This window comes from Clytia hemisphaerica, unplaced genomic scaffold, assembly GCF_902728285.1.
Source record: "Clytia hemisphaerica strain Z4C2 unplaced genomic scaffold, Clytia hemisphaerica genome assembly, whole genome shotgun sequence".
Classification (NCBI taxonomy): domain Eukaryota; kingdom Metazoa; phylum Cnidaria; class Hydrozoa; order Leptothecata; family Clytiidae; genus Clytia; species Clytia hemisphaerica.
The window spans coordinates 202,247-227,404 of NW_027103282.1; the positions used below are offsets into that span (position 1 = coordinate 202,247).

At 35.8% G+C, this 25,158-nt stretch overlaps 2 protein-coding genes across 2 annotated transcripts in view; one reads left to right on the plus strand and one right to left on the minus strand.

The window, feature by feature from the left end:
* Positions 1 to 25,158, minus strand: part of LOC136804271 (bridge-like lipid transfer protein family member 2) — a 54,224-nt gene that overhangs the window by 1,097 nt on the left and 27,969 nt on the right. The window contains exons 41-65 of the mRNA XM_067060979.1: positions 18,819 to 18,985; positions 18,508 to 18,625; positions 16,306 to 16,571; positions 15,849 to 15,987; positions 15,357 to 15,431; positions 14,535 to 14,729; positions 14,275 to 14,344; positions 13,647 to 13,813; positions 12,762 to 12,927; positions 12,327 to 12,481; positions 11,834 to 11,920; positions 11,378 to 11,541; positions 10,852 to 10,944; positions 10,209 to 10,325; positions 9,612 to 9,661; positions 9,144 to 9,255; positions 8,372 to 8,730; positions 7,467 to 7,501; positions 7,106 to 7,216; positions 6,322 to 6,540; positions 2,076 to 2,237; positions 1,632 to 1,772; positions 1,266 to 1,333; positions 1,014 to 1,050; positions 471 to 594 (exon numbers count right to left, since the gene is read on the minus strand). Coding sequence (XP_066917080.1) covers positions 471 to 594; positions 1,014 to 1,050; positions 1,266 to 1,333; positions 1,632 to 1,772; positions 2,076 to 2,237; positions 6,322 to 6,540; positions 7,106 to 7,216; positions 7,467 to 7,501; positions 8,372 to 8,730; positions 9,144 to 9,255; positions 9,612 to 9,661; positions 10,209 to 10,325; positions 10,852 to 10,944; positions 11,378 to 11,541; positions 11,834 to 11,920; positions 12,327 to 12,481; positions 12,762 to 12,927; positions 13,647 to 13,813; positions 14,275 to 14,344; positions 14,535 to 14,729; positions 15,357 to 15,431; positions 15,849 to 15,987; positions 16,306 to 16,571; positions 18,508 to 18,625; positions 18,819 to 18,985 — 3,397 coding nt within the window. The remainder of the gene's footprint in view (positions 1 to 470; positions 595 to 1,013; positions 1,051 to 1,265; positions 1,334 to 1,631; positions 1,773 to 2,075; positions 2,238 to 6,321; positions 6,541 to 7,105; positions 7,217 to 7,466; positions 7,502 to 8,371; positions 8,731 to 9,143; positions 9,256 to 9,611; positions 9,662 to 10,208; positions 10,326 to 10,851; positions 10,945 to 11,377; positions 11,542 to 11,833; positions 11,921 to 12,326; positions 12,482 to 12,761; positions 12,928 to 13,646; positions 13,814 to 14,274; positions 14,345 to 14,534; positions 14,730 to 15,356; positions 15,432 to 15,848; positions 15,988 to 16,305; positions 16,572 to 18,507; positions 18,626 to 18,818; positions 18,986 to 25,158) is intronic.
* Positions 20,225 to 23,298, plus strand: LOC136804280 (TNF receptor-associated factor 3-like). The gene is made up of 7 exons (XM_067060991.1): positions 20,225 to 20,327; positions 20,682 to 20,903; positions 21,067 to 21,103; positions 21,268 to 21,372; positions 21,522 to 21,596; positions 21,866 to 21,940; positions 22,039 to 23,298. The coding sequence occupies exons 2-7, from the start codon at positions 20,686 to 20,688 to the stop codon at positions 22,993 to 22,995; spliced, it is 1,467 nt and encodes a 488-aa protein (XP_066917092.1). The 5' UTR covers positions 20,225 to 20,327; positions 20,682 to 20,685; the 3' UTR covers positions 22,996 to 23,298.

The window sequence follows — 25,158 nt, forward strand, 5'->3', positions numbered from 1 at the left end:
AGCTAGATTTTAACAGTAATGGAGGATAAACTTTACTAGTACAAATTAATAACTTCATTTTTTTTCAACGTATAGAGAAGGCTTACCATCTAAAATTGTTTAAGCTACGCTAAAGTGAATGAAACATAAAAAATGGAAAACTAAAAATACACGTTTTTTTAAAAGAACATCCAAAAACCTTGAAGCCTTCGGATGTTAACTTTTTGGATTTTAAGCTTAAAAATTCTTAGCATGTTCTTATTTTCACCACTTTATGAGCATTTTTACTTATTTTCCTAAGAAGAAATCGTGTGTTTTAGAGTCTACAAAGCCTTAAAATGTTCTTAACATGTTCTTAAGATTTTAGCCATCAAAGCCTTATGTTCTTATATAAAAAACGTGTATTCTAGTTTTTTCCCTTCCAAGACGTTGGGCAATAGTTCATAGTTCAAGCTGTGGAAGGACAAATTTCGAGATATCTTACAACCTACCTTCTTTAGGCACCGTAGCCGAACTAACTGTTGCTTCATTCAACTTTTCGTTTGAAGATGATTTGTTACTCTTCAATCGTTTACCGAACAAAAGTTTCTTTGCCGACTTCTTCTGTGTTAATTGCTAGGAGGAAAACAAAAATGGAACGTGTTTCAAAATTCCGTAATAGGTTTGCACGTGAGGAAATCTTCTCTACGAGCAGATCCTGATTGCAATGCGCATGCGACTTTGCGCTTAAATTGTAACTATACTTACCCCCTTCACCCGGGAATTTCATAGAAGAGTTCAGTAGTGCGATAGAAATCTACAAAGCCATTAAAACTACAGTTGACGCTATCTAATCCGATTTTCAAGGGGAATTGGATTTTCATCGAATAAGGGAGAGTATCGAATAGTAGAGCGCCGTTTATTAGAGTTTCTTGCTGACAGAGACTTACAATATTGTCAAATAATGGAGCTTATCGAATAGTAGAACGTCGAATTAGAGAGCGTCGACTGTGCTGTTCAAGAACAATCGTAAAACATTAAATTGACCGCGTTACCTTTTCACCAAACAAGAGTTTAGCTTTGTTGCTATCGCTAAAAGAAATGAAAAGAAAAATACATCTCTAATTATTTGATCCTCTCTTTTTCGAATTAAAGGTTTCATCATACGAAAGAGTCTCCGTAATTCAAACCTTTTGCGATAGGGAATCGTCGAAATTTCAAATTTTCACGGAAATCTACTTTCAATGTTCAAGTTTTCTCATAAACTACAGTAATTTGACGGTGACCTAAAAGATGAATCGACTTACTCTACTTTAGCTAAGCTTGGTTTAGTATCTGCACCAGCGCTCTTCAAGTGTAGCTTCTCCTTCAAGATCTAAACAAGGAGGAAAAGGGTTGTAGATTTTAAATTCAATGTTTTTTTTCATCTTATATATTGTCAGGTCGGCTGATGGGAAAGTAACCGTCTGCTGCCTACTGAAATATTGACACAGTAAAGTCTCAAAATTTTGAAAAAAATAAAGAACTTCCAAAGCTAAAGCAAAACGTATTGACCTATAGGGTAGGTGGCACATGGTGTCAAATCAAGGCCATCCAAGGCTGAAACAAAATTACAGGGTTGGCGTACAAGGAAGGGATGAGCTCAAACGATTGATGAAGACTAGTTTTATTACCTGTGGTACCAATGTTTGAATGTAATCTTTCTTCATGGCTTGGAAGAGATCTTGCCATGTCCAAGTACGATTGTGATACTCAAGTGTCGGCAAGCACAAGTTGAAATTGTTGGCATCTGTTATTGTAATGTCTTTCTCACCCTAATGCAAAAAGTAAATTGTAAGATTCTGGGCCAGGAAATTTTATTGTAAAAATTGTTTTTACATTATAGAATTCGTTTTTTTTCTCATAAAAACACGAGTCATTGAGAATTACAATTTTTAAACATTCAATAAGTGCTCAAAATGAGAACACTTTAAGAACATATTTAGGCCTACAATAGAAAGAGAGCATTTGAAGGTTTCAAACATTTTTTTGGACTTTTTATAAAGAAACGAGTATGGGTTTTTGTAACATACTAGGAGGCAGGGGTAAATAAAACCAACAAAAAATCACATCGTTACCTTATAACTGAAACAAACTTGCACTTCAGGTATTTTTACATAAATAAACGACTGATTCTTCGATGCACGTTCTCTCATCAAATTAACATCACGATCGGCCGCCGAGAACGACGAGACATCACGGTGTGAAATGGAGGATGAAACACGTTTCAGGCTACCAGTCTAAAGAGAAAAGTAGAAATACAAAAAGATCATGTATGTCATCAGGACAAAATTTAATGGAGAAAAAGTGCTCCGAACCAAATTGCTAGTTTTGCAAATAAAAGAATAGAGTCACCATAACTCGAACTATATATCTCGAATGTCTCCTAAACTCGAACAAGTTTTCTTTCGTGCTTTTAGGAAACCAACCGAGTCTCAAAGAATATTTAATGTACACGTTTTTCATACAGTCTAAAAGAATATTCGAATAATGAAATTGGATATTGCTGATATCTCAATAACAATATGCTAAGAATGACATTTTAGAGCATTTTTAGTCAGCCCAGGTGACTCTTCAAATCGGTTCGACGATTTTTTTCCCGCTGGTCGTCGTTAAGACTTTAAGTTTTAATTCCGATTTCGGAATATTTTCGGGAAATAGGATTTCGGAATTACTTAGCGCGCGAAAATAATTTTTTCTTAGTAAGATAAAATAGGACGAGAAAAACACATAACATAAAAAGGGCATACCGGATAAGTGGGATGGGGGAACCTGGGAACCTAAAGTGGGAACCTAAATGAACACCTGAAAAGTGGGATGGGGGAACCTAAGTGGGAACCTAAATGAACACCGGAAAAGTGGGATGGGGGAACCTAAGTGGGAACCTAAATGAACACCGGAAAAGTGGGATGGGGGAACCTAAGTGGGAACCTAAATGAACACCGGAAAAGTGGGATGGGGGAACCTAAGTGGGAACCTAAATGAACACCGGAAAAGTGGGATGGGGGAACCTAAGTGGGAACCTAAATGAACACCGGAAAAGTGGGATGGGGGAACCTAAGTGGGAACCTAAGTTGTTTAATTATTAATAGAATTGAAATATTTTTCTTTAAAAACAAATACATAAGCGAAAAATAAGACTTGCTCGATAGCAATTCTTATCGTAGTTTAAGAAGAATTCCTTTATGTTTAAATAAATAGGTCTATTGAAAATGGCGATTTGTGTTTACTTTTCAAATTTTGAAAATTTTGAAAAGATGTGCACATATTTTTTACCTGAAAAGTGGGATGGGGGAACCCGGGAACCTAAAGTGGGAACCTAATTTGTTATTATTATTATTTTTCTTTAAAAACAAATACATAAAGATAAGAAAGATATTATATGCAAGGAAAGAAAAAACCTTTTATCATAATAAGAACACCAGTTATTTACTTTTTACATTACGGTTCGCAAACAATAATGTTGAAAATAAAACAAAGGGAATTTATTTATTCAATTAGCTCAAAAAAGCATGTTTATTTATCAGCAGTTTTATAGTGCATCTTTTTGAAAGGTTCTTTTTAGTAAATTGACTTAATTGACTTTAAACTTTAAACTTTAAACCGTCATATCTTCAAATCTAGAAGGAATTAGAAGTTCGTTCATAGCTCGATGGATAACTTAGAGCCTCTTCTTTCTTTTGCACGGATCTAATTTGCTTGAATACAGAATGTAGTAAAACATTATTTACGATCTAGTTTTTGTTCACTCTTGATGCAATACACATTTTTTTTATTAGCAGCTCCAATTTTGGGGTCAGGGCTGGGGTCGCTTAGCATTTAACGGATTCTAGCTCGTTTTTCTTTCTGTACCAACCAAACAGTACAGCGTGTGAATACACTTCATTAATTAAAAATGTTTGATAGTAAAATAGAACATATTGCACGGCTTGCCACGTTTCAATACACATAAGCATAGATCCACGGGGGGGGGGCACTCAAGGTAAACGACCTACCGTACGTGCGGCCCTTTTTTCCAAGCTTCCCAAAGTACACTGTAAGGATGGAAATTAGCAAAAATGAGAATAAGTGCACTCTAAGGGTTTAAAATTTGGTCAAAGCCAGTCCGGCTTTTAGAATTTCATCCGAACAAGTGTCATGTTTTACACTGGGTAAATTTTGGAACATCAAATATGTCCATCCCTATCAGGATCTGTTCTAGACCGTGTTGACCAAGAAAAAGATCTAGGAGTGATAATCGATAGTGACCTGACCTTTGAAGCCCATACATTCAGTAAAATCAAGAAAGCTAACTCTATCGTTGGCTTGATTAGCAGGAGCTTCGAATTTCTCTCTCTAGATATGTTTCGAACGCTTTTCATTGCATTTGTCAGACCCCATTTGGAATATGCACATGTAGTATGGTCTCCAAGGCTAATCAAACATATCAATGCAATCGAGGGCGTCCAACGAAGAGCTACAAGGCTAGTTAGTTGCTATAGAAACTACTCATACGAAGATCGGCTACAACTCATCAATCTACCTAGCCTAAAGACCAGGCGGCAAGTTGGTGATATGGTGGAAGTTTTCAAGAACCTCCACATTTATGACGAGTCTATAAGATCAGAGAAATTTACTCCTCGAACACGACCACGACGTCAGCATGATTACGAGCTTCAAAGGAACTTTGCTAATGACGGTATGAGAGGCTACCAAAGCAACTCTCTTTTTTACAGAAGTGTGAAACCTTGGAATGATCTAGAAGAAGATATTGTTGAAGCACCATCCTTACAAGTCTTCAAAGAGCGTTTGATAAAAGAAAGGGAGAAAAAACTTTATAAAATGTAAAATCAAAAGTTCTGTTTCATAGGAGGTCAATAGACGTGCGAAATATATTGCTATAAAAAAATAAAAAAAAAAAAATAAAAAATTAGGTTCCCACTTAGGTTCCCCCATCCCACTTTTCCGGTGTTCATTTAGGTTCCCACTTAGGTTCCCCCATCCCACTTTTCAGGTGTTCATTTAGGTTCCCACTTAGGTTCCCCCATCCCACTTTTCAGGTGTTCATTTAGGTTCCCACTTTAGGTTCCCCCATCCCACTTTTCAGGTGTTCATTTAGGTTCCCACTTAGGTTCCCCCATCCCACTTTTCAGGTGTTCATTTAGGTTCTCACTTAGGTTCCCCCATCCCATTTTTCAGGTGTTCATTTAGGTTCCCACTTAGGTTCCCCCATCCCACTTTTCAGGTGTTCATTTAGGTTCCCACTTAGGTTCCCCCATCCCACTTTTCAGGTGTTCATTTAGGTTCCCACTTAGGTTCCCCCATCCCACTTTTCAGGTGTTCATTTAGGTTCCCACTTAGGTTCCCCCATCCCACTTTTCAGGTGTTCATTTAGGTTCCCACTTAGGTTCCCCCATCCCACTTTTCAGGTGTTCATTTAGGTTCCCACTTAGGTTCCCCCATCCCACTTTTCAGGTGTTCATTTAGGTTCCCACTTTAGGTTCCCAGGTTCCCCCATCCCACTTATCCGGTATGCCCATAAAAAGACGCGTATAATTAATAATAAGAAAAAAAGAAAAAAGATTCTTTTTTGCGTCATATTCAATAGTTAATAAAAGATACTTTTGCATTGTAAATAAAGAAAGAGAACTAACTAATTATAGAGAAAGTGAGTATTAAAGAAATTACTTTTCTTTGAATAATGTTAAGTTGTATACTACTTGTAGAAATTCTTCTATTTGGGTCTTTTATTTTATTGTCATGACAAGACACCCGTCGAGTGTTTTTTATAATCTGATATCTCTGATATAAACTAGACAGGTTCGAGCTGTGAGTCCATTTTTAACAGTTGAACAAGCGCAGGATTCACTCACTGAATAAAAATGAGTAAACGACTGGACAATAAAAAATCGCGCTTTTTTCTGAGGCAGTTTGAAAAGAGAAACTAAAACAAGCTTTCATTGGCTAATTCATCAACTGTCATTTTGAGGAGCGAAATTCAAATTCAATGCAGCAATGGTATTAATTTGTTTCACCGACTTCTGCTTTGGACGGATCCCACTATGCACCACTACTTTTTCGTCTGAGCGTTTCAAGCAAATAGATACGCTCTTTCAAGTTTTTCAGATTTTCAGACAAAGCTTCTTATTTGTACTTCTAAGCAGTCTTCTAAGCCTTTTGGGCTGACTTTCCAGCGCAGCTGGTTTATTTAACTGTAAATTGCGTAAGGCTCAATACTTTTTCCGATAAATGCAATTTTATGATTCAGGTGTGTATCACATGTTAAATTTAGGTTGAATTTCGATAGCTGATTTTTCTCCAGCGTAAAAATCAATACCAAGATACCTTAGGTGTAATGGGCGTGGCCGCACTCCCTTGCGGTGAAGGATTATTTGGATCTAAGTTTTGTTGCGATTGTTGTGAGGTCAAGGATAAACTACTTGGACGACGTTGTTTGGCGTCTTGGTCAATGTTGGTTGAACCGGCGGATGTTTTACGTCTGACTGAACCTCGATGTTGTTGCGAAGGTTGTGTGGACTGTTGTTGTTGTTGCTGCGTGGAAGGCTAGTGTGGAAATATGAGAATGTAAATTAATTACCCCAAAGTGAATACAGTCGCTCTGATGTTGTCTTCTGATCAGACACCCAACGAGACTAAGAACCTCTGGTTAATTGTGAATTTGAATACGCAGGTTCTACAATCATGGACAAAAGGTTGTAGACAAATGAAATTTCAGTGAAAAATGGTGAGAAATAGAGCAAAATGACTCTTCAATGCGTCTGAAAAAGGAGGGAAGTTAAAAAAAAACACTTTCGAAGTCGTTGCATTGCTTTTGAATTGCTTTTGAGGCAACCACAAGCAAAAAATCAGCGTTTTGATACTGGTGTAAGCCAGTTAATTAAAATACGAGGCAGTTTTTCTCTAACGATCTATTCAAAACGGAAATTGGTACAAATCTCAATTATAAAGTCGAGGTACCGTGAATTCAAATCTTGATAGGTGCCATGGGCCTAGAGGCAAAAACTAGTCGTTCCCGAAAATCTTGATTTAGTAGGTCATTTCCCCTGCTTTTCCATGACATAGCTGACAAGAAAATTTAATTTTAATTTTATTTGGTAAAAGTCTTTACCTGTTGAGCTATAGAAGTCGACGAGGTTGAACTGTTTTCTTTGATGGTTTTAGGTGGTGGAGGGCGGGATGGAGGTGGAGGTCGTGGCGGTGGAACTTTGAAGGGCGCAGTCTGAAATGAAATTTTTATACAAGTAAAATAGACTATAGGCTGATCTTGCGACTATTGTATAGCCTGCATAATTTGAACCTAGATTAATCTAATAGTTTCTTTATTCCAATAGAAGTTCTTTTGTTCCCAAAGAAGAACATTTTTACCAGCTATTTTTAGTTGAAGGGAATCTACTGGGCGGTTAGATTAGAGAGAACGGAGAACAAGTAATTCAATCTTCAAACACAAATCAATTCAAAATAATACGTACCTTTGCTTCATTCTCCATTTTTCCATCTTTTGAATCTAAAGGAAAATCAACGAATAAAGGTAGCTAAAGCTGAACAGTGAAATGTTTAGAAAAACTGTCACATATTTTTATACACACAAGACCTGACTAGACACATTTTTGTAAATAAGTAAACGTCGTAAAAATGGAGACCAAAGTTACACCGAACACATTGTGCGGTATTCTCACTTCCATTCTTGACGAAAACAAACCCTAAAGACCCTTGATATTTTCCAAAAAATTATTACTATCATAATCGCACGATGGGTTATTTTTTCTAATTTGGCACTCCCTCAAAGAGAGCAATTAATCGTTAATTGCATCCTGTAGAGAGCAATTAATCGTTAATCACACCACACTCTTCAATGCGGCGCCAATGTTTACAAAATTGATTTCAATGTTTTTTCTTACATTTTTTTTTGCATCGAACGTTTTAATTGCATTCAAAATTTATTTTGTGAGAAAGAAAATCAACAAACAACAATAAAAGAAAGACACAGAGAGAGGAGAAAAATAAAAACTCTCAGTGTAATTTCTTTAATTTACTTTCCTAACTGGGAAAAAGTAGTGAAAGCCATTGTACGATTAGCTCGTAATCACATAATAACTCGTACAATTCGAAAATTGCACTCGTGATTTTCTTGTTTCGAATTTTCCTCGTCCTTTCGAACTCGGAAAATTAATAACAAAAAAATCACTCGTGCAATTATATTCGAATTGCACTCGCTATCATGTGATTACATATACTAATCGCACGATTGAAACAAAATAATCAGCGGTTTAAAAATTGAAACATTCATCAAAAGATTTTACGTTTCGTCGAGCCCCAATTTGTCGATTTGCGAAGCTACAGCTAATAAATTCGATCAAAAAGGGCATTAAATTACCTTGAATTCCAGGCTGGAAAGAAGTCGAGCTATCTTGCTGAGACTCGGATGCCGGCAGTTTTGAAGATTTATCGAAAAAGAAATTCTCAAAGTTCGAAACAAGTTTATGTGTGAGCCGAACGGCGATTGGACAAACATTAATCTCAAAATGTTCTTTGACCATGATCCCGGCGACGGCCGGCGCGACGCACGTATAAATACGTAACATGACGGTTTTGTCTAGATGACGCCGTAAATGGATTTCGTGTGGGATTAAAGCTTCGCGATACGGTTCGTTTGGGAGAAGATTTTTGACAACGAAATGACCGACTTCGAATGAATGCTCTGAACGGCTATCTTTGTACGTCAGTTGGTTGTATCTATGGAAACAAGGAAGATTATTTATTCAAAAAAGTTGTATACAGTTGACGCTCTCTAATTCGATTTTCAAAGGGAGCGTATCGAATAATAGAACGTCGAATTAGAGAGCGTCAACTGTAGTTAGACATTAGTGAAGGAAGTTAGCGTACGGGTCTCCCAAATAACTTATAAATAAAACAGTAGATAGAGCTTTTATGTCTTTCCCCAGCTACGCGAGAGGCAAAACAAAATATTGCACTAAGAAGCTCTGCGGTGTTTTTAATAAGAGTTATCTTAAGTCAAATTGTAATGATTGTCCTTGTTAATAAAAAATATAATAATAGAACCCGAGGCAAAGTTCACACCCAAGGAAAAACAAAGTAGTGAGGAATTTTTACTTTAAGTTCTTATATACAAAGTTGGACAATCATACCTGAATCGTTTGACGTAGACAGTGGCAATACCAAGTTGGCCATCATGCTGTGTCAGCATCCATTGCATATCGTCAAAAACGACATCGATTCGTTTTAAAATCGACGTTCGTCCTGGATTAGAGGTTGTGAGATAGGAAAATCAATATTTCAATAGTTAGAATTAAACATTTATTTGTCAACAAGTGAAAAAATACATTCTGTCAGTTTCACCCGATGGATTATCAAATGTAAAATTAATAATATTTCAATAGTTAAAAACATCATTTCTCTGCTTTGTTTTGTTTTTATAGGGATTCGAAATGGCAGTTAATATTTCTTTGTAAGAACTAGTACAAATTTGCAGTCTAGCTTTGCTTATTCTATAGCATTCATAGACATTTTCTAGTGTGAGCCCAGATTATTCCTAATCTAATCTTAGCTTCTGGATCAATTCGGAGCTTGTTCTCTTATGTGAGAAGTAATAATACCTTTTTGAGGGGATGGTGTATGTGAGTGTTGCTCTACATCCGTATATGCACTGAATAACAACAATAACAAGTCAATACGTTATTGAATTCCTTACTGAAGAAATTGTCAAGATAATAGAGAAAGTTTGCGACCTGCAAGTCGAGGGCGCCCGAAGACAGGGAAGGACGTCACTCCTGGAATCCTGGAATCCCCCACCGCAGTCCTTGAACATTTTTTTTATTGCTGAGCATCATGCCGATGCATCAAATCACATTTTGAAATTTGGTAAGACCCAGCTGGAGATCGAACCCACGACCTTGCATATCGTAACTGGGTGCTCTACCTTAAGTTACAGCCGCTATATCGAGGCCGTTAATTAGAGGTAGTTAATTAGAGGTAGTCAAAGTTACAGAACACCATATTGAATATTGAATATCGGTCTTTTAATAAAGTCCTCCCCCTTTTTCTTACCCGATGAGAATTTTAAGTTTGACCGAAGGAGAAGGTATAATAGTCATATTGGAAACAGTGTTAAAAGACAACCTAGCCTTAATGTTTGCAATTTGGTGACAAAGAAAGCGGCCTAAACAAGGGTACATAGTCAAACACATTCTTACTTGATCAGAATTTTCAGTTCATCGACATCCGAGAAAAGTTGTTCTTTTGTGACGTTGATTTCTTCTTGGAGGTCGTATAATATGTCTTCAACCTCTTGTAGCTGGTGTTCCAATGGTCTGTAAATTTCAATTGGAAAATCATAAACTTGATATCCTTATCTAGGATATATTTAGGGTGTATTCTAGGGTGTATTGTCAAACTGACAGTAGTGTATACTTTTTACTTTTACAAATGAAATTAGGAAATTGATTCAGTTCTTCTACATTTTGTTGATCTCGTACCAGACCAGCTTTGAGTCCCCGGTGGGATGGAAAGCAGTAAGACGTTTCTACAACTCGTTATCGAGCACTCTTTACAACGGAAATAACTTTGTTTCTATCCTTATCTAGATTAAAAATTATTTATAAGATGTCTAATTCTGAGTCCATACCATACTAACACTTACAAGTTCTGTTTATTCATAGGCTCAACAATTAGCCCTCGAGATCCGATTGACGTGTATACTTGTCCTGAAAAGCTCATTTTACCATCATAGACACCTTAGGTCATTACTTAAAGTTTAAAATTTTCATACTAAAGGAACTATTGATTGAAAAAATTACTAAATTGATTAATTACTCAAATACTTAAAGATTAACTTACGTTTCTCGATTGTTTCCTTCAGTCATTTCAATTTTATGTTTTTGATAATCAAACAGTTTGCGTTCGTAATGTCGTAATCGAACCAGTGTACTCCTATGAACGTAAAGCGAATGATTATTGTACGTAGAAACTATACGTACTGAAGAGGGGTGAATCATGTCAAACTCGAAGGAAGCTTTTGTTGAAGAATTTCCCACTGAACTCTTTGATATGATCTACTTAAACTCGAAAACGGATACATCATACCGACAAAAAAGCCTATATATACATAGCAAGAACCTCACTAAAAACCGGGATTTTTCATCTCGTTAATTGCGTATAAAAACGCGGGTGACGTCTAGTATAGGGTAATGTATACAATAATGAAATAGTCAAATTGTCCGGACCTAGAAATTGTATTTGGTCTTAACTCTTGCGAGTTGAAAAGGGGGTGGTGTTACGCGATTGAAAAACAGGCTACACGGGGGTCTTTTGGATCCCAACATAATCAATAAGGCGTAGACTTAAAGCACTCGGGTACACAAACCTGACTCTCCGTTGCAGTTGTGAAACGTCTCCTTTCAAATCCTGACCCGTCGATAATTGAAGTTTGAATTTCGCTTTCTCCAATCTGTCCTGTTCTTCCCGTTTTTTCGGTTCCGTGTAAAAGATCAAATTTTGACAAATATCCGCTATTACAGCATACTGCGACTGAAAAGAAAAGCATAAATATGATTTGAGAAGGATGCTAAAACGACCGAAGCGTCTTTGGGCTGTTTTTGTGAACGCAACAAACGCGACATTTTCTTGAAGCGTTCTTGGGAATGCGACACTGTGCGGAAAGGCGACAGTTTGAAGGAAATCTCGATAGTTTGGAAGAAATTTCGTCAAGTTTTGGAAAAAAATGGCGACCCTTATCGGCTTAAATTAAAGACTGATGAAGAAGAAAATATAAAATATCGGTAGAATAGTAATGAAAACAGTGTATCGGTTAGCCACTTACAGGACTTGTAGCCAACTCCAGCTTTCCATGTTTCAATCTCAGTGAAGTTCGTACGCTGACGTCTTTCTCACCCAAATCACCTTTTTGCTAAAAAGTTTTAGTTAGAATTAGTCAGAGTTTTCACTTTTATGAATTACTGTTTAACGGTACATTTACCACAATCTAGCTGCAAGATAAAAGATAGATGGATTGTTGAGCTTAGTTTTATTCAGATTGATGTCTTACTTATTCAAAAGTTAACAAGTTAACCCAAGCTCCTGGGAGTAATTATGAACACCTATTGCTCTCAACAGCTTCAGATAATTTATCGGCCATTCCAGATGAAGGGGTACGTTACGTGACTCTTATTTCGACTGAATACCGCCAGTAGGGACCTAAGAGAGCCGCGACCCATGTACCATTTGAACGCACCCATAAACATAAAGGTGGTTCAATCGGGCATAGACTTCAATCGTGGTCGACAATAAAAAGATCAATAATCCGCATCACATACCATAGGGGTATTTGGAGTATATTCTTTAGCCACTGGATCAAGCTCATCATCAAGGTTGACATATTGGAATTCACATTCACATCTGGCAATCACTCTTTGTAATTCATGAATTATCACTTCGGAACCTTTGTGTTTTTTTATCTCAATGATGCTGCCTGAGGGATGAACAAGTGTAAGCGAGATAAAATTTACGATGCTTGGATACTTTCATATGTCTGGATGTGGGAAGATATTTTGACAAAAATCATAGAAATAAGTCACATTCGAAGCCACTGTTTTCCAGAAATAGAAAAACCGACAGGCATGTCATACCGTCGATCGGCAAGAGTAGTAATGGACTGGAATTCTCAAAACATCAGTAATTGTCAAATGCAACTTGCAGCTAACTTGTGAAAAACCCGAAAGAGTAAATCTTCTTATTATTCTATTGGATACCTGTCGCTTCACTGGTTTTGAATAAGGGTATTTCGTCATTTTGAGAATCTTCATTAGTAGATTGTGTTTGAGGTTGCGGCGATTGGTCACCGGCAATGATATCATCTGTCAACCATGGTATACTCTCCACTGTCAAATCCTTGAAGTTTCGCGTCGTCGAAAAGTACTGGAAATGGTAAGAAAATTCGATGCTTAGGATTATTTCTAAAGAGATCTATCAGGGGGCAGGGTTTGAAACTATCTAATATTGGTATAGTTTCAACTTCACCAGGCAAGCGACCATTTTACTATTTCTATTTGGTCAAAGTTCTTGATATCTTATATACGGATGGACTAACTTGTCATTACGAATGTTTTTACGGGGGTAGACACGATCTCAATGACTGAATTGCGTAGGGCTTGGAAAGAACATATGTTTTGAACGCTGAAAACTCAGCCAATTACCAGACCATCGCACTGTTCCTTTGGTAAGTCTTTAGCTTCCGAAAAATAACCGACATATAAAATTTCAATTGCACTAAACTGTAGCACTGACATCCTAGCCAAAAGATCATCGTTCCTTAACCATATCTTTAAAGGTTTTGTTTTTAAATAAGAGTGATATCGTTTGCTTACTCATCAATTTTAATTCACAAGCTTTTTCTCATTGGATTGACACGGGTGTGGAGCAAGATTGGTCAGAAAAAGGAAAAACATTTTTTTTGCTTATATCAGCATAATATAACAATAGGCAGACACTGTCCCGATATGAAATATATGTCTGATATGAAACGGAAAAACACTTATGTAAAAACAAAACCTTTAATTCTAAAAAAGTCAGAGGATATTACTAAATTATACTATGTAAATCACGACAAAAAAGAACTGATTTACTTAAACACTTACTTGAAGACTAGTGAAATGACCGGTCCACATAACTTTGTTCAATTTTTCCATGTTGACGTACACCGGACAATGAAGACGTTTCAAAATGGTAGCATTAGACGCGGTAAGAATGATTGAACCTTTGGTTTCGGTACCGTGAAGAAGGACTTGAGAATTGACCATCTCAACTATGAAGATGAAAACATTTGGTATGGTTTTCTTATGAGGCTACAGTTGACTCTCGCTAATTCGAACTTGAACGGGGAATCTAATCTGTTCAGAAAGATTCGTATTATAGAAATCATTTCACAAAAGGTATCTTCTTGTAGGGGACAGAAAATTAGTTCGAATGATAGAATGATTTGAATAATAGAAGTTCAAACTAGCGAGAGCGCACTGTATATTGTTGAAAAGGCGCGATATCATCTTTACAAAAAGAACAACTTCTCGGATTTTCTTTCAGGTGTTCTCATAGGTAAGCGAAATGCCCATGCAATAGATTTGAAACTCGAGTTATGCGAGTCTGGACGGGAGTTAATCAAAACAGCTTTAAACAACTAACAAGTTTAATTTCTATGACTAACAAGACGAAAATGAAAATATGGACAGTCCACAAAGTTGTTCCGTAAAGAAATTATGAGATTCTTACTGTGCCAATTTCTTTGTAGAATATCTGTGGCGTCTTCTTCGTCCGTTTTCGTATCATCAGATGTCTCGTTCTAGATAAGATGGTTAAAACAGTTATCAGCAGACTGTATAAATGTTCCAGCGTTTATCACCGCTCATCATAATTGCGTATTGGTGTTGAAAAACGACTCAAATATATAATAAGCTCTCATCTGCCTCTATTAATGTTTTGTATTTTTTGTTTCAGAAAAGAACGCAAAAAAATAATACAAATCTATTTACCTGTTCTTCTGATTGAGCAATGAATTTCGATGATTGTTCAGATACCAATTTCTGCAGTAAAGATATCCCTTCGCCTGATGAATAACGAGCTAACGGTGCTTTCAAAGATGGTATCTCGAGTAGTGGTGCTGAACCATCACGTTTGTCAGCGTTCTCAGACGTAGCTTTGAAGGTAGATAGTACTTTCTTCAAGTCCTATAAAGATAAGGAGAATTTCATGATATTAATAGACCTTTTCATAAATTACGTCACGAACATCACTTGCCTCGTTTTCAAACAATTACCATGGTGTTTATGTCCCTTGAGACATTAAATGATTTTTCTGTGAATAGGAAGTAGTTTTAATAAAATCTGCTGGGAGTTGATCACCATGGCAATAATTTCAAAACGAGGCAAGTGATGTTCGTGACGAATTTGTGAAGAGGTCTATTCATGACGTAATCTTTTATAAGGAAGCGCCCAAAACAGCCCGTGCGTTTGCCACTAGTTTCATTTTTTAAATTCAAATTTCAATGGCGAACACCCTGGGACTTTTGGGGTGCTTTCGTATAAAACATTACGTCATGAATATCACGGATTATCTTACACTCCCTGGTTCTTGAAAACTCGTCATCTGACTCTCTAGAGAAATTTAGGTCGTAGGAAACACGGGAACTCAAACACTGATAAAAATTTCGATTAACACTAGAAAGTAATCTTAAATTCAAAAGCTTCTGATCTAAGTACCTTGTAGCAACTTGCTGATTCTGTAGTTTCAGTTGTTTATCTAGAATCTTGACAAATCTTTGTACAAAATATCTTATTCTATACACATGACCTTACCTCTTTCTTACTGTTTAGACTGAATAACTTTGTTTGACTTGAAGAAGTACTAGACTTTTTCTGATCAGAACCAGGCTAAAATTAAAAAAGTAAACTTTAAAGCTGACATGATTGATAGCCTGAGCATATTGGAGATAAATTATGATCGAGTAAAACCTGAACCATTACTGTATGCAATTTCAACTTGAATTTCTTCACAAATAAATAGTAAAATGCTTTGAAAATAAGGTTTGAAATACCAAGAAGAGCTTTTTGGGACGCATATCAGGAGGATGTTATCAAGGGTGCTATTTTGCAGTACCCTCCAATTTTTTTCATCTAGAGGTATTGTGAACTTAAACCTTGCACAAATTTTCTATATTATGATAGGAACTCATGGAAAAAAAAATTTGGTTTGACAACCTCATCACAAACAAAGTTTGGTAACTGTCAATGTTAAACTTAAAGACTTGACATCTAGATATAATAGAGCAGTCCGTCTCCGATACAAACCTGCATTTTGGAATACGCTTCCAGCATACGCAATGTCAACTGTCGATTGATAGCCGTCCATGCTCCACGGAAATTTTCGAACAATATTCGATGCGTGTATAATTCTTCGTTGGCAGTTGACTGGCGTTTGTAAGTCGCTCTAAAAGAAGTGTTTAAATTAAAAGGGTTAGAATGTATGACGGTAAGTAAGATTTACTATATTATATGATTACAAAATTATCGATCAAGACATTGAAACTTAATAGCCACATGTTTAAAGGAGATGTTATATATCAGACGGAAAATCTATTAACACAATAAATTCGCCCAGATTCGTCGATTTAAACCTGGCTGAGACGGAAATTTTTTTGGAAATGAGATTGCAGCATTGGTAACCTTTTACTGACAATAATAATTCCTTGGTCAGAGATTTAAATTCATTAATCAAAGAAACATGGCAACTATAAAATCTACATACTTTTTGACACTAAACAAATAGTGTTTCTTCATTTCCATATCATCTCTTTCCTGTTCTCCACCACCACCACCACCACCGCCATTTTCACCCTCCCTCTCATCGTCTAACAACATTTCGTCTTCATTTTCCTCTCCCTCTTCGCTTGTGGTGACAGATTGTAACAAGAGCATGCGTACATTTTGAATGGAACTGTTCAAGCCACGGATGATCCACTCGGCAACGGGGCGCCGAATCAACATAATGTCCGGATGCGGACTGACGTGAATCTAAGCGATATAAAGAACATGACATATTTATGTATTCATCCTGTATAACAGATTTCTGTAAAGCCTCATTCCATAACTCGAAATTTCCTTAAGTAAAACAAATTTGTATTCCCCGTGCGTGTTCGAGTTATAAAGTAGTAAGTAAGTAAGTATATTCATCTGGTGGCTGTCGGCGGAGCCGGGAGTGAGGGAGTCTATCCCCTTTTCTATTTGCGCTAGACCTGGGAGATCGAATGGCTGAGGTGGAGCACCACACCTACTCTCAGCTCCCAGTACCTTACCGCCTAGATCAGATTACCCAATTTAAGCTACTCATCCGCTGAGTTGGCGGTGACCGGGGATCGAACCCACAAATCTTAGATTGTAAGGCGAATGCTCTACCGACTGAGCTACCCGGCCTCGTTATAAAGACTCCACTGTAATATTTTTAATATCTTATCCCAACAAATATATGATTGAAAGTTGCCATATTTCTCTATAGGGTTGACTTCGATGAATATTTTTAATATCTTATCGCAACAAATATATGATTGAAAATTGCCATCTTTCTCTATAGGGTTGACTTCGATGAATATTTTTAATATCTTATCCCAACAAATATATGATTGAAAGTTGCCATCTTTCTCTATATGGTTGACTTCGATGAATATTTTTAATATCTTATCGCAACAAATATATGATTGAAAGTTGCCATCTTTCTCTATATGGTTGACTTCGATGAATATTTTTAATATCTTATCCCAACAAATATATGATTGAAAATTGCCATCTTTCTCTATATGGTTGACTTCGATGAATATTTTTAATATCTTATCCCAACAAATATATGATTGAAAGTTGCCATCTTTCTCTATAGGGTTGACTTCGATGAATATTTTTAATATCTTATCGCAACAAATATATGATTGAAAGTTGCCATCTTTCTCTATATGGTTGACTTCGATGAATATTTTTAATATCTTATCCCAACAAATATATGATTGAAAATTGCCATCTTTCTCTATATGGTTGACTTCGATGAATATTTTTATCTTATATCCCAACAAATATATGATTGAAAGTTGCCATCTTTCTCTATATGGTTGACTTCGATGAATATTTTTAATATCTTATCCCAACAAATATATGATTGAAAGTTGCCATATTTCTCTATAGGGTTGACTTCGATGAATATTTTTAATATCTTATCCCGACAAATATATGATTGAAAGTTGCCATATTTCTCTATAGGGTTGACTTCGATGAATATTTTTAATATCTTATCCCAACAAATATATGATTGAAAGTTGCCATATTTCTCTATAGGGTTGACTTCGATGAATATTTTTAATATCTTATCCCAACAAATATATGATTGAAAGTTGCCATCTTTCTCTATATGGTTGACTTCGATGAATATTTTTAATATCTTATCCCAACAAATATATGATTGAAAATTGCCATCTTTCTCTATAGGGTTGACTTCGATGAATATTTTTAATATCTTATCCCAACAAATATATGATTGAAAGTTGACATCTTTCTCTATAGGGTTGACTTCGATGAATATTTTTAATATCTTATCCCAACAAATATATGATTGAAAGTTGCCATCTTTCTCTATAGGGTTGACTTCGATGAATATTTTTGGATGTTTCATATCAGATTATCTAGGGCATAATGGTCCCTTTTCTTGACATCCGAAACATGCAAGAGTCTCTATCCCCAAGCCATTTTCCATAGTTTTAATTTAATTAACCATTGCTGAGGTTAAGCATACCAGGATAATCACGACGACGGACGAAAAGTGTAATAGGCTAGCGAAAATACGAAATTTGATTGGTTGAAACTCACTAGCCTATTACATTTTTCGTACGTCGTCGTGATTATCCTGGTATGCTTAACCTCAGTATTAATAAATCCCCAAGCCATTTTCAATAAAATAAAATAATCATACCTGGTAAGCAGTTGAAACGCATCCTGCACCAAATATTCCTTGGAAGCCTAAATCCTTTTGGAAAGATCCCCAATACGTCGCATTGATTGACGGGAAACTGAATTCCACACTCAATATCCTGAAAAAACAAGAAAGTTAAGCAAGCATACTTCATTAAATATTTAAAAGAGAGAGTAAAGAAATCTATAAGATTGTTTCCTTCTAATTAGCTCTAATTAGCATTAATACTTTTTATATTTAAGTTTAATGTTACCATTTAAATCGATTTGAGTAAAGAAGAAGACCTGAAGACATTCTCTAATTACACTTACTTTAAATGTCGACCAAGTGTTGGTTTTCTTGGGCGCACATTTTTGAAATATTTACCACGTTTAATAGGTCTTGAGACACGTGACAAGACAACAGCTTGGTATGTTTGAAACCAACGGAATGTGCTGGCGTATAAAAAGACTGAGGGTTCATCTTCGATTACGTTGTCCTGTTAATAAAAGAAATCATTTTATATTCTTATTATATATTGAAAATTTAAAAACGTGAGAGGTTATTCAGCTTACGGTCAGAAGATTGCTTTGTCGTACTTTAAAGGCCATCATGTACACGTTTTTCTTTTTATAAGAACAAACTATACAAGAACATGAGGCTTCAATGGCCAAAACATCAAGAACAAGTTAAGAACATTTTAAGGCTTTGAGGGTTTCGAAAAGTTAAGAATATCCGAAGGCTTCAAAAATTTAGGATGTTCTTATAAAAAACGTGCATCTCCTACCATTTCCTTACACAGCACTTTTAAACAAAAGAGAGAACTTGGCGCCGCCCGGGCACAAATTATGAAAATTCTACATTTTATTTTGTTTTGTCAGCATAGAGGCGCTCCCTGTTCTTGGAAATTTCAAAAAAAACTTTCGCGACGTAATTTCGGGTTCTATACTACTGTTGTGATTGACGTATATTCTGGTGCGATTGTTTATTTCAACCAATCTCTTCGCTCTAAAGCTGGATGATCTGGAGGGTGGAACTTCAAAAACTATTCTGCCAACCAGGCTCGCTAATATAGTTAGGCTCTGTTCGAGGATTGGTTGAAGTTAGAAGAGAATTTTATAAATTTTATCTACTCTCGGGTACCTAATAGCCGGGGGCGGTTGGAATAAGCGGGGGGGGGGGGGGGGGTGGTGGGGTTTGGAATAAAAATGTCCTGGGTGGAAAATTTTTGAAAAGGAGGCTAATACAGTACAGCAGAATTAGGACAAAAGATTGAACTTTCAAAAACATTTTCCCAAAGATTAATAAGCGGGGGGGGGGGGGTGGGTTGGAATAAGAATGTCATGGGTGGAAAATTTTCGAACAATTAATTAGCGGGGGAGGGGGCGGGTATTAGGTACCCGCACATACCCGAGAGTAAACACGTGCCGTCTGAAGTTCTATCTCATCTCTTCCGAGGCACAATAAAAGAAGCATCTTTTCGTTTAAATGAACCAATTCATTGCAGTATTACGAAATCTGGTAATATATTTAATGCGAAGGTATTGGTAAAGGAGAAGAGCGGCAGACTTCATCGTATATGTCTCAATTAAAAAAAAAATCAGTTTATAAACCTGCGAGTGCAAAATATGCAAAATGTCTGACATCATCGTCTGTTTTATTTTTCCCCGAAATCTATTCAATATAATAAGATACAAAAGGAGGTTTTTTCTTTGACAAATAAAAACATTGACAAACATTGTTTGTTCAAGTCGTATGACTTGTTATTTCATGAACGAGGCGTTGAGAAAAGAGTTTTGAGTGAACTGTGTGCAAGTATAGTGTAGGATCGATTGATTTAGGTAATTTTCAATATTTTTAAGGTCGTTTTAAATCTGTCTGTTGCCTCACAGAGATCAAATTATTACGCTGTAACATATTACAAGTTACTGAGTAAAAGTGAATAGGGTATCCAAGTCAAAGGAATATCTTCGAATATCTAGACAGCGAATATAATTTTGTTCAAAATGATTGTGTATTGCTCAATTAATGATAAACAAATGAGGAATTTAACATGAAGCCAGTGTAGGGATTTAAATTATTAGGCCGAATATGTACCTTATGTTTTCTCAGTACTCAAGAAGTGATATATATGCCAAAATTGCCCTTTCTTCTGAAGCATGTATTAATTGTAAATCAGGACCAATTTATTTCAGAAAAATGGCAGCTTGCAACCCAAATGAGTTTGGATTCGACGTTATATTTGCATGGGAAGATGAAAAAGATGCCCAGAATCAAAATGCTCAGATTGGCGGAGCTATAAACCGTGATGACATCACATGTGCAATATGTCTTCTGGTTTTGAGAGAGCCTGTACAAGCTGTGGATTGCGGACATCGTTTTTGTACAAAATGTATTGGAGAATTTCATCTGATTAAGTAAGAAACCATTGTTTTAAAAATAAATTATTAAGAATCAAGCTGATTGTACAAAACTTTCTTAAACGAAATATTTAAGTTTGAGCTATTTATCAAAGCTTACGTAAGGGCAGTATACACTTGTTCAGTTAGTTAGTTTATCATTATATGTTTTCTATTTTAGCCCTGGAAAATGTCCAAAGGATTGGCAAGATATCCAGGTCAGTGATAGTTATCTATTTAACAAGCAAATTTTGTATTCTTTACTTATGGACTTGAAAGGGGTTTATAATTTTAACCAATTATGGGGCTGAAATTGTTTTTATTCGTTCTCATAAAAAAGTGTGTATACCTTCCATTAAAAATTTACTCGAAATATTTTTAGGTTTTCCCAGACGTTGGAAAAAAGAGAGAAATTTTGAGTCTGAAAATCAGATGTAAAAACTTTACCGATGGTTGTAAATGGCAGAACGAGCTCCGAGAGGAAGAGGCAAGTAAAATGTTTCCGAATTTTAATCTTAGTAAAGGCCTGCCATTCAGGTCCAACCTAAAATTCCATAAAACTATTTGAATTGGGTGATAGATAATGACTCTGGAAATCTTGACCCATATAAATTAATTTACTTGATTCACTCTTAGGAGCACTTGAAGAATTGTGGATACGAATCAGTGGCTTGCCAATTAGAATGTGGAGAATTTGTGCTGCGCAAAAATGTAAGTAGATCTAAGAGGGTTTTTCAAAGATGAATAAAATGTGTGAACTGCCAATTTTTTTGGAACAAACTTAAAAAAAAGTAAATAGGACCAGTGTTCTTGTTTATCTTTGTAGCAAAGTAAATTCTGTTGAACGATTTCTCATGTTCTCAGAGATGAAACCTTAACAGAAATTAGCCGAACATCTCGTCCAAAATCAATCCTTTTTCCAGCCGGATACTAGATCAATTCAAAGTTTTTAATTAAATTCTTTTTACTTTATCCAACAGATACAAAACCATATAGATACAGTTTGTCCTTGTGTATCTCCCTGTGAATATCAAGACTTTGGATGCACGTTTAAGGTAACTTTCTTTTCATGATTTGTACAAGATATTTACAGCAGAGCCTTCATAACTTGAATCGCAAGTATGAATGTTATGCAACTGCTTTTATTTTTCAGGGAACAAAGGAATCACTCCAAAACCACATGGCAAAAAATGTGACCACTCACATATCACTAGAAATGAAGCTAGAATTACAAAAAGTGAAAGATGAATTTAACAAACAGTTGCGAGCTAAAGACCAGGTAATGGTTCGAGTAAAGAAAGAGCTGGATAAAATGAAATCGACAAATGAAGAGCTCATAGAAGATTTGCAAGCAAAGGGTAAACAAATTGGCTTTCTAACAGAAAAGCTAAAAATCATTGACGAAATTGAAAATGAAACCAAACGCAACAAAGACGATATTGAGACTAACAAGGAGAAGTTTAACAAAGATTTAGCGACCACTAAAAAGGAATTGGCTCGAATAGATAAACAAATCGCTACCAAGTCGCCAGACTGTAACTTGCTTGAGGAGATCGGAGCTAAAGCGAATATAGATAACCTGGAGTCTCTAGTGACTCATGAAAAATTCAAAAGTTTGGAAAGACAACTTGCACAACAGGACAAATTGACACTTGAAATTCTACTAACTCCAAAATGTCCTTTCCTTTGGTTTATCGATAATTTCAAAGAAATATTCAATATAACATTGGGTCGAAAGGGTACTTTGTATTCACCTCCATTATTTACAGAAAAGGGATATCATGGGCGTTTAAAAGTATATATAAAGGATTCACCACAAGGCAAGGCAGACCAGATATCTGTTTACTTTGACAATTTGAAAGGACCTTATGATGAAATGTTAGAATGGCCGATGCCTTTTACATCACTGAACTTTACTCTTTTTATCAACGGGAAGGAAGTTTCGAAAGCTTCGTCGAAGAGTGTTGAAAGATATAAAACTTGGACAGAACATTTCACTCGTCCAATCAATATTGAAGGTCGAGCTTTAGGACGACCTGCCTTTCACAAGACCTTGATAGAGAATCTAACTGATAAAGATATTGTTGCAATCAAATTTCATACCGAATGATAGATTCTTACTCCGTATATATCCACATAAAATACATAAACGGCATAATTTTTTGAAAATCATCAAGTGTGATTAGTACCAGCGAAAAGAGCGCACAAAACATCTTTTTATATATTTTCCTATCGAAAGTTACAAGGGTCTGTAATTTGCTGAGCTGATGACGACAATTAGAACATTGTACATACAACACCAGAATTTTTTACTTTTTTTAGATGGAAGAATTCGAGAAGCTTGGAATTGTTAAATACTATTGTGGGCTTTATGCTTCAGAATATTTTTATGACAGGGTGAACCCTGCTATTACATACTTCAGAATATTTTCATGACAGTTTGAACCCTATTACATACTTCGGAATATTTTTATGACAGGGTGAACCCTATTACATACTTCGGAATATTTTTATGACAGGGTGAACCCTATTACATGCTTCAGAATATTTTTATGACGTGAACCCTATTACATACTTCAGAATATTTTCATGACAGGGTGAACCCATCACATACTTTGGAATACTGTTATGACAGGGTGAACCCTATTACATATTTCAGAATATTGTTATGACAGGGTGAACCCTATTACATACTTCGGAATATTTTTATGACAGGGTGAACCCTATTACATACTTCAGAATATTGTTATGACAGGGTGAACCCATCACATACTTTGGAATACTGTTATGACAGGGTGAACCCTATTACATATTTCAGAATATTGTTATGACAGGGTGAACCCTATTACATACTTCAGAATATTTTCATGACAGGGTGAACCCTATTACATACTTCAGAATATTTTTATGACAGGGTGAACCCTATTACATACTTCGGAATATTTTTATGACAGGGTGAACGCTATTACATACTTCAGAATATTTTTATGACAGGGTGAACCCTATTACATACTTCAGAATGTTTTTATGACAGGGTGAACCCATCACATACTTTAGAATATTTTTATGACAGGGTGAACCCTATTACATACTTCAGAATATTGTTATGACAGGGTGAACCCTATTACATATTTCAGAATATTGTTATGACAGGGTGAACCCTATTACATACTTCAGAATATTTTCATGACAGGGTGAACCCTATTACATACTTCAGAATATTTTTATGACAGGGTGAACCCTATTACATACTTCGGAATATTTTTATGACAGGGTGAACGCTATTACATACTTCAGAATATTTTTATGACAGGGTGAACCCTATTACATACTTCAGAATATTGTTATGACAGGGTGAACCCATCACATACTTTAGAATACTGTTATGACAGGGTGAACCCTATTACATATTACAGAATATTGTTATGACAGGCTGTACCCATCACATACTTTAGAATACTGTTATGACAGGGTGAACCCTATTACATATTTAAGAATATTGTTATGACAGGCTGTACCCATCACATACTTTAGAATACTGTTAGACAGGGTGAACCCTATTACATATTTAAGAATATTGTTATGACAGGCTGTACCCATCACATACTTTAGTTAATATTACGTTTTCATCTCCGAGCAGAATCTGATTACTCTACGCTGGGACTCCTCCGTAAGAGATTCTGCCCAGGTTTGGCGGACTACCTTGATCTTTTTTATTCAGATTTGAGATAAATATTATAAATGAGATTTTGAGCGATTTGATTGGGTAAAAAAAAACAATCGCACAAAAGTCAAACGGCAATAAACACGAATATTAAAACCCTTTCGCTTTGGCTTTCGTTTTCAAGCAAAAAGCAACGCGGTTTTGGATGTTCTAGCTGAACAACCAGGCCAAATCGCCACATCCCCTTAGAGCAAGGCGTAGTGCGCTCAGAAAAGATGACCTGTTACTAGATTATGCTTAAGTAGACGGAAAAGAATTATGCAGCGGTGGTACATTTGACTTAATTTATATTCATCATATTAACCTTTTATCATACTTACAAGTGAATTTTGAAAAACTGAATATGGAATTGTGAATTTTTTGATATTTTTATCTGCAATTTTACATTTTCCATCTTTTCAAAGAAAAACTTTCCCTTTTCATGGAAATACTTAAAGTAAAAATATTTGTTTTAAAATTCTTATGTAAAAGAGTTTCCCAAAATTGGATGAATAGTGGAAAAAGACAAATAAAAATACTACGGTGAAAATCAATGTATCAAAGTTTAAT

Coding starts and splice junctions, on each gene's coding strand:
- LOC136804280 (XM_067060991.1), top strand. CDS start 20,686: ATGGCAGCTTGCAACCCAAATGAGTTTGGATTCGACGTTATATTTGCA. Junction 21,104..21,267: donor AGGATTGGCAAGATATCCAG/GTCAGTGATAGT, acceptor AAATATTTTTAG/GTTTTCCCAGACGTTGGAAA. Junction 21,597..21,865: donor AATTTGTGCTGCGCAAAAAT/GTAAGTAGATCT, acceptor TTTATCCAACAG/ATACAAAACCATATAGATAC.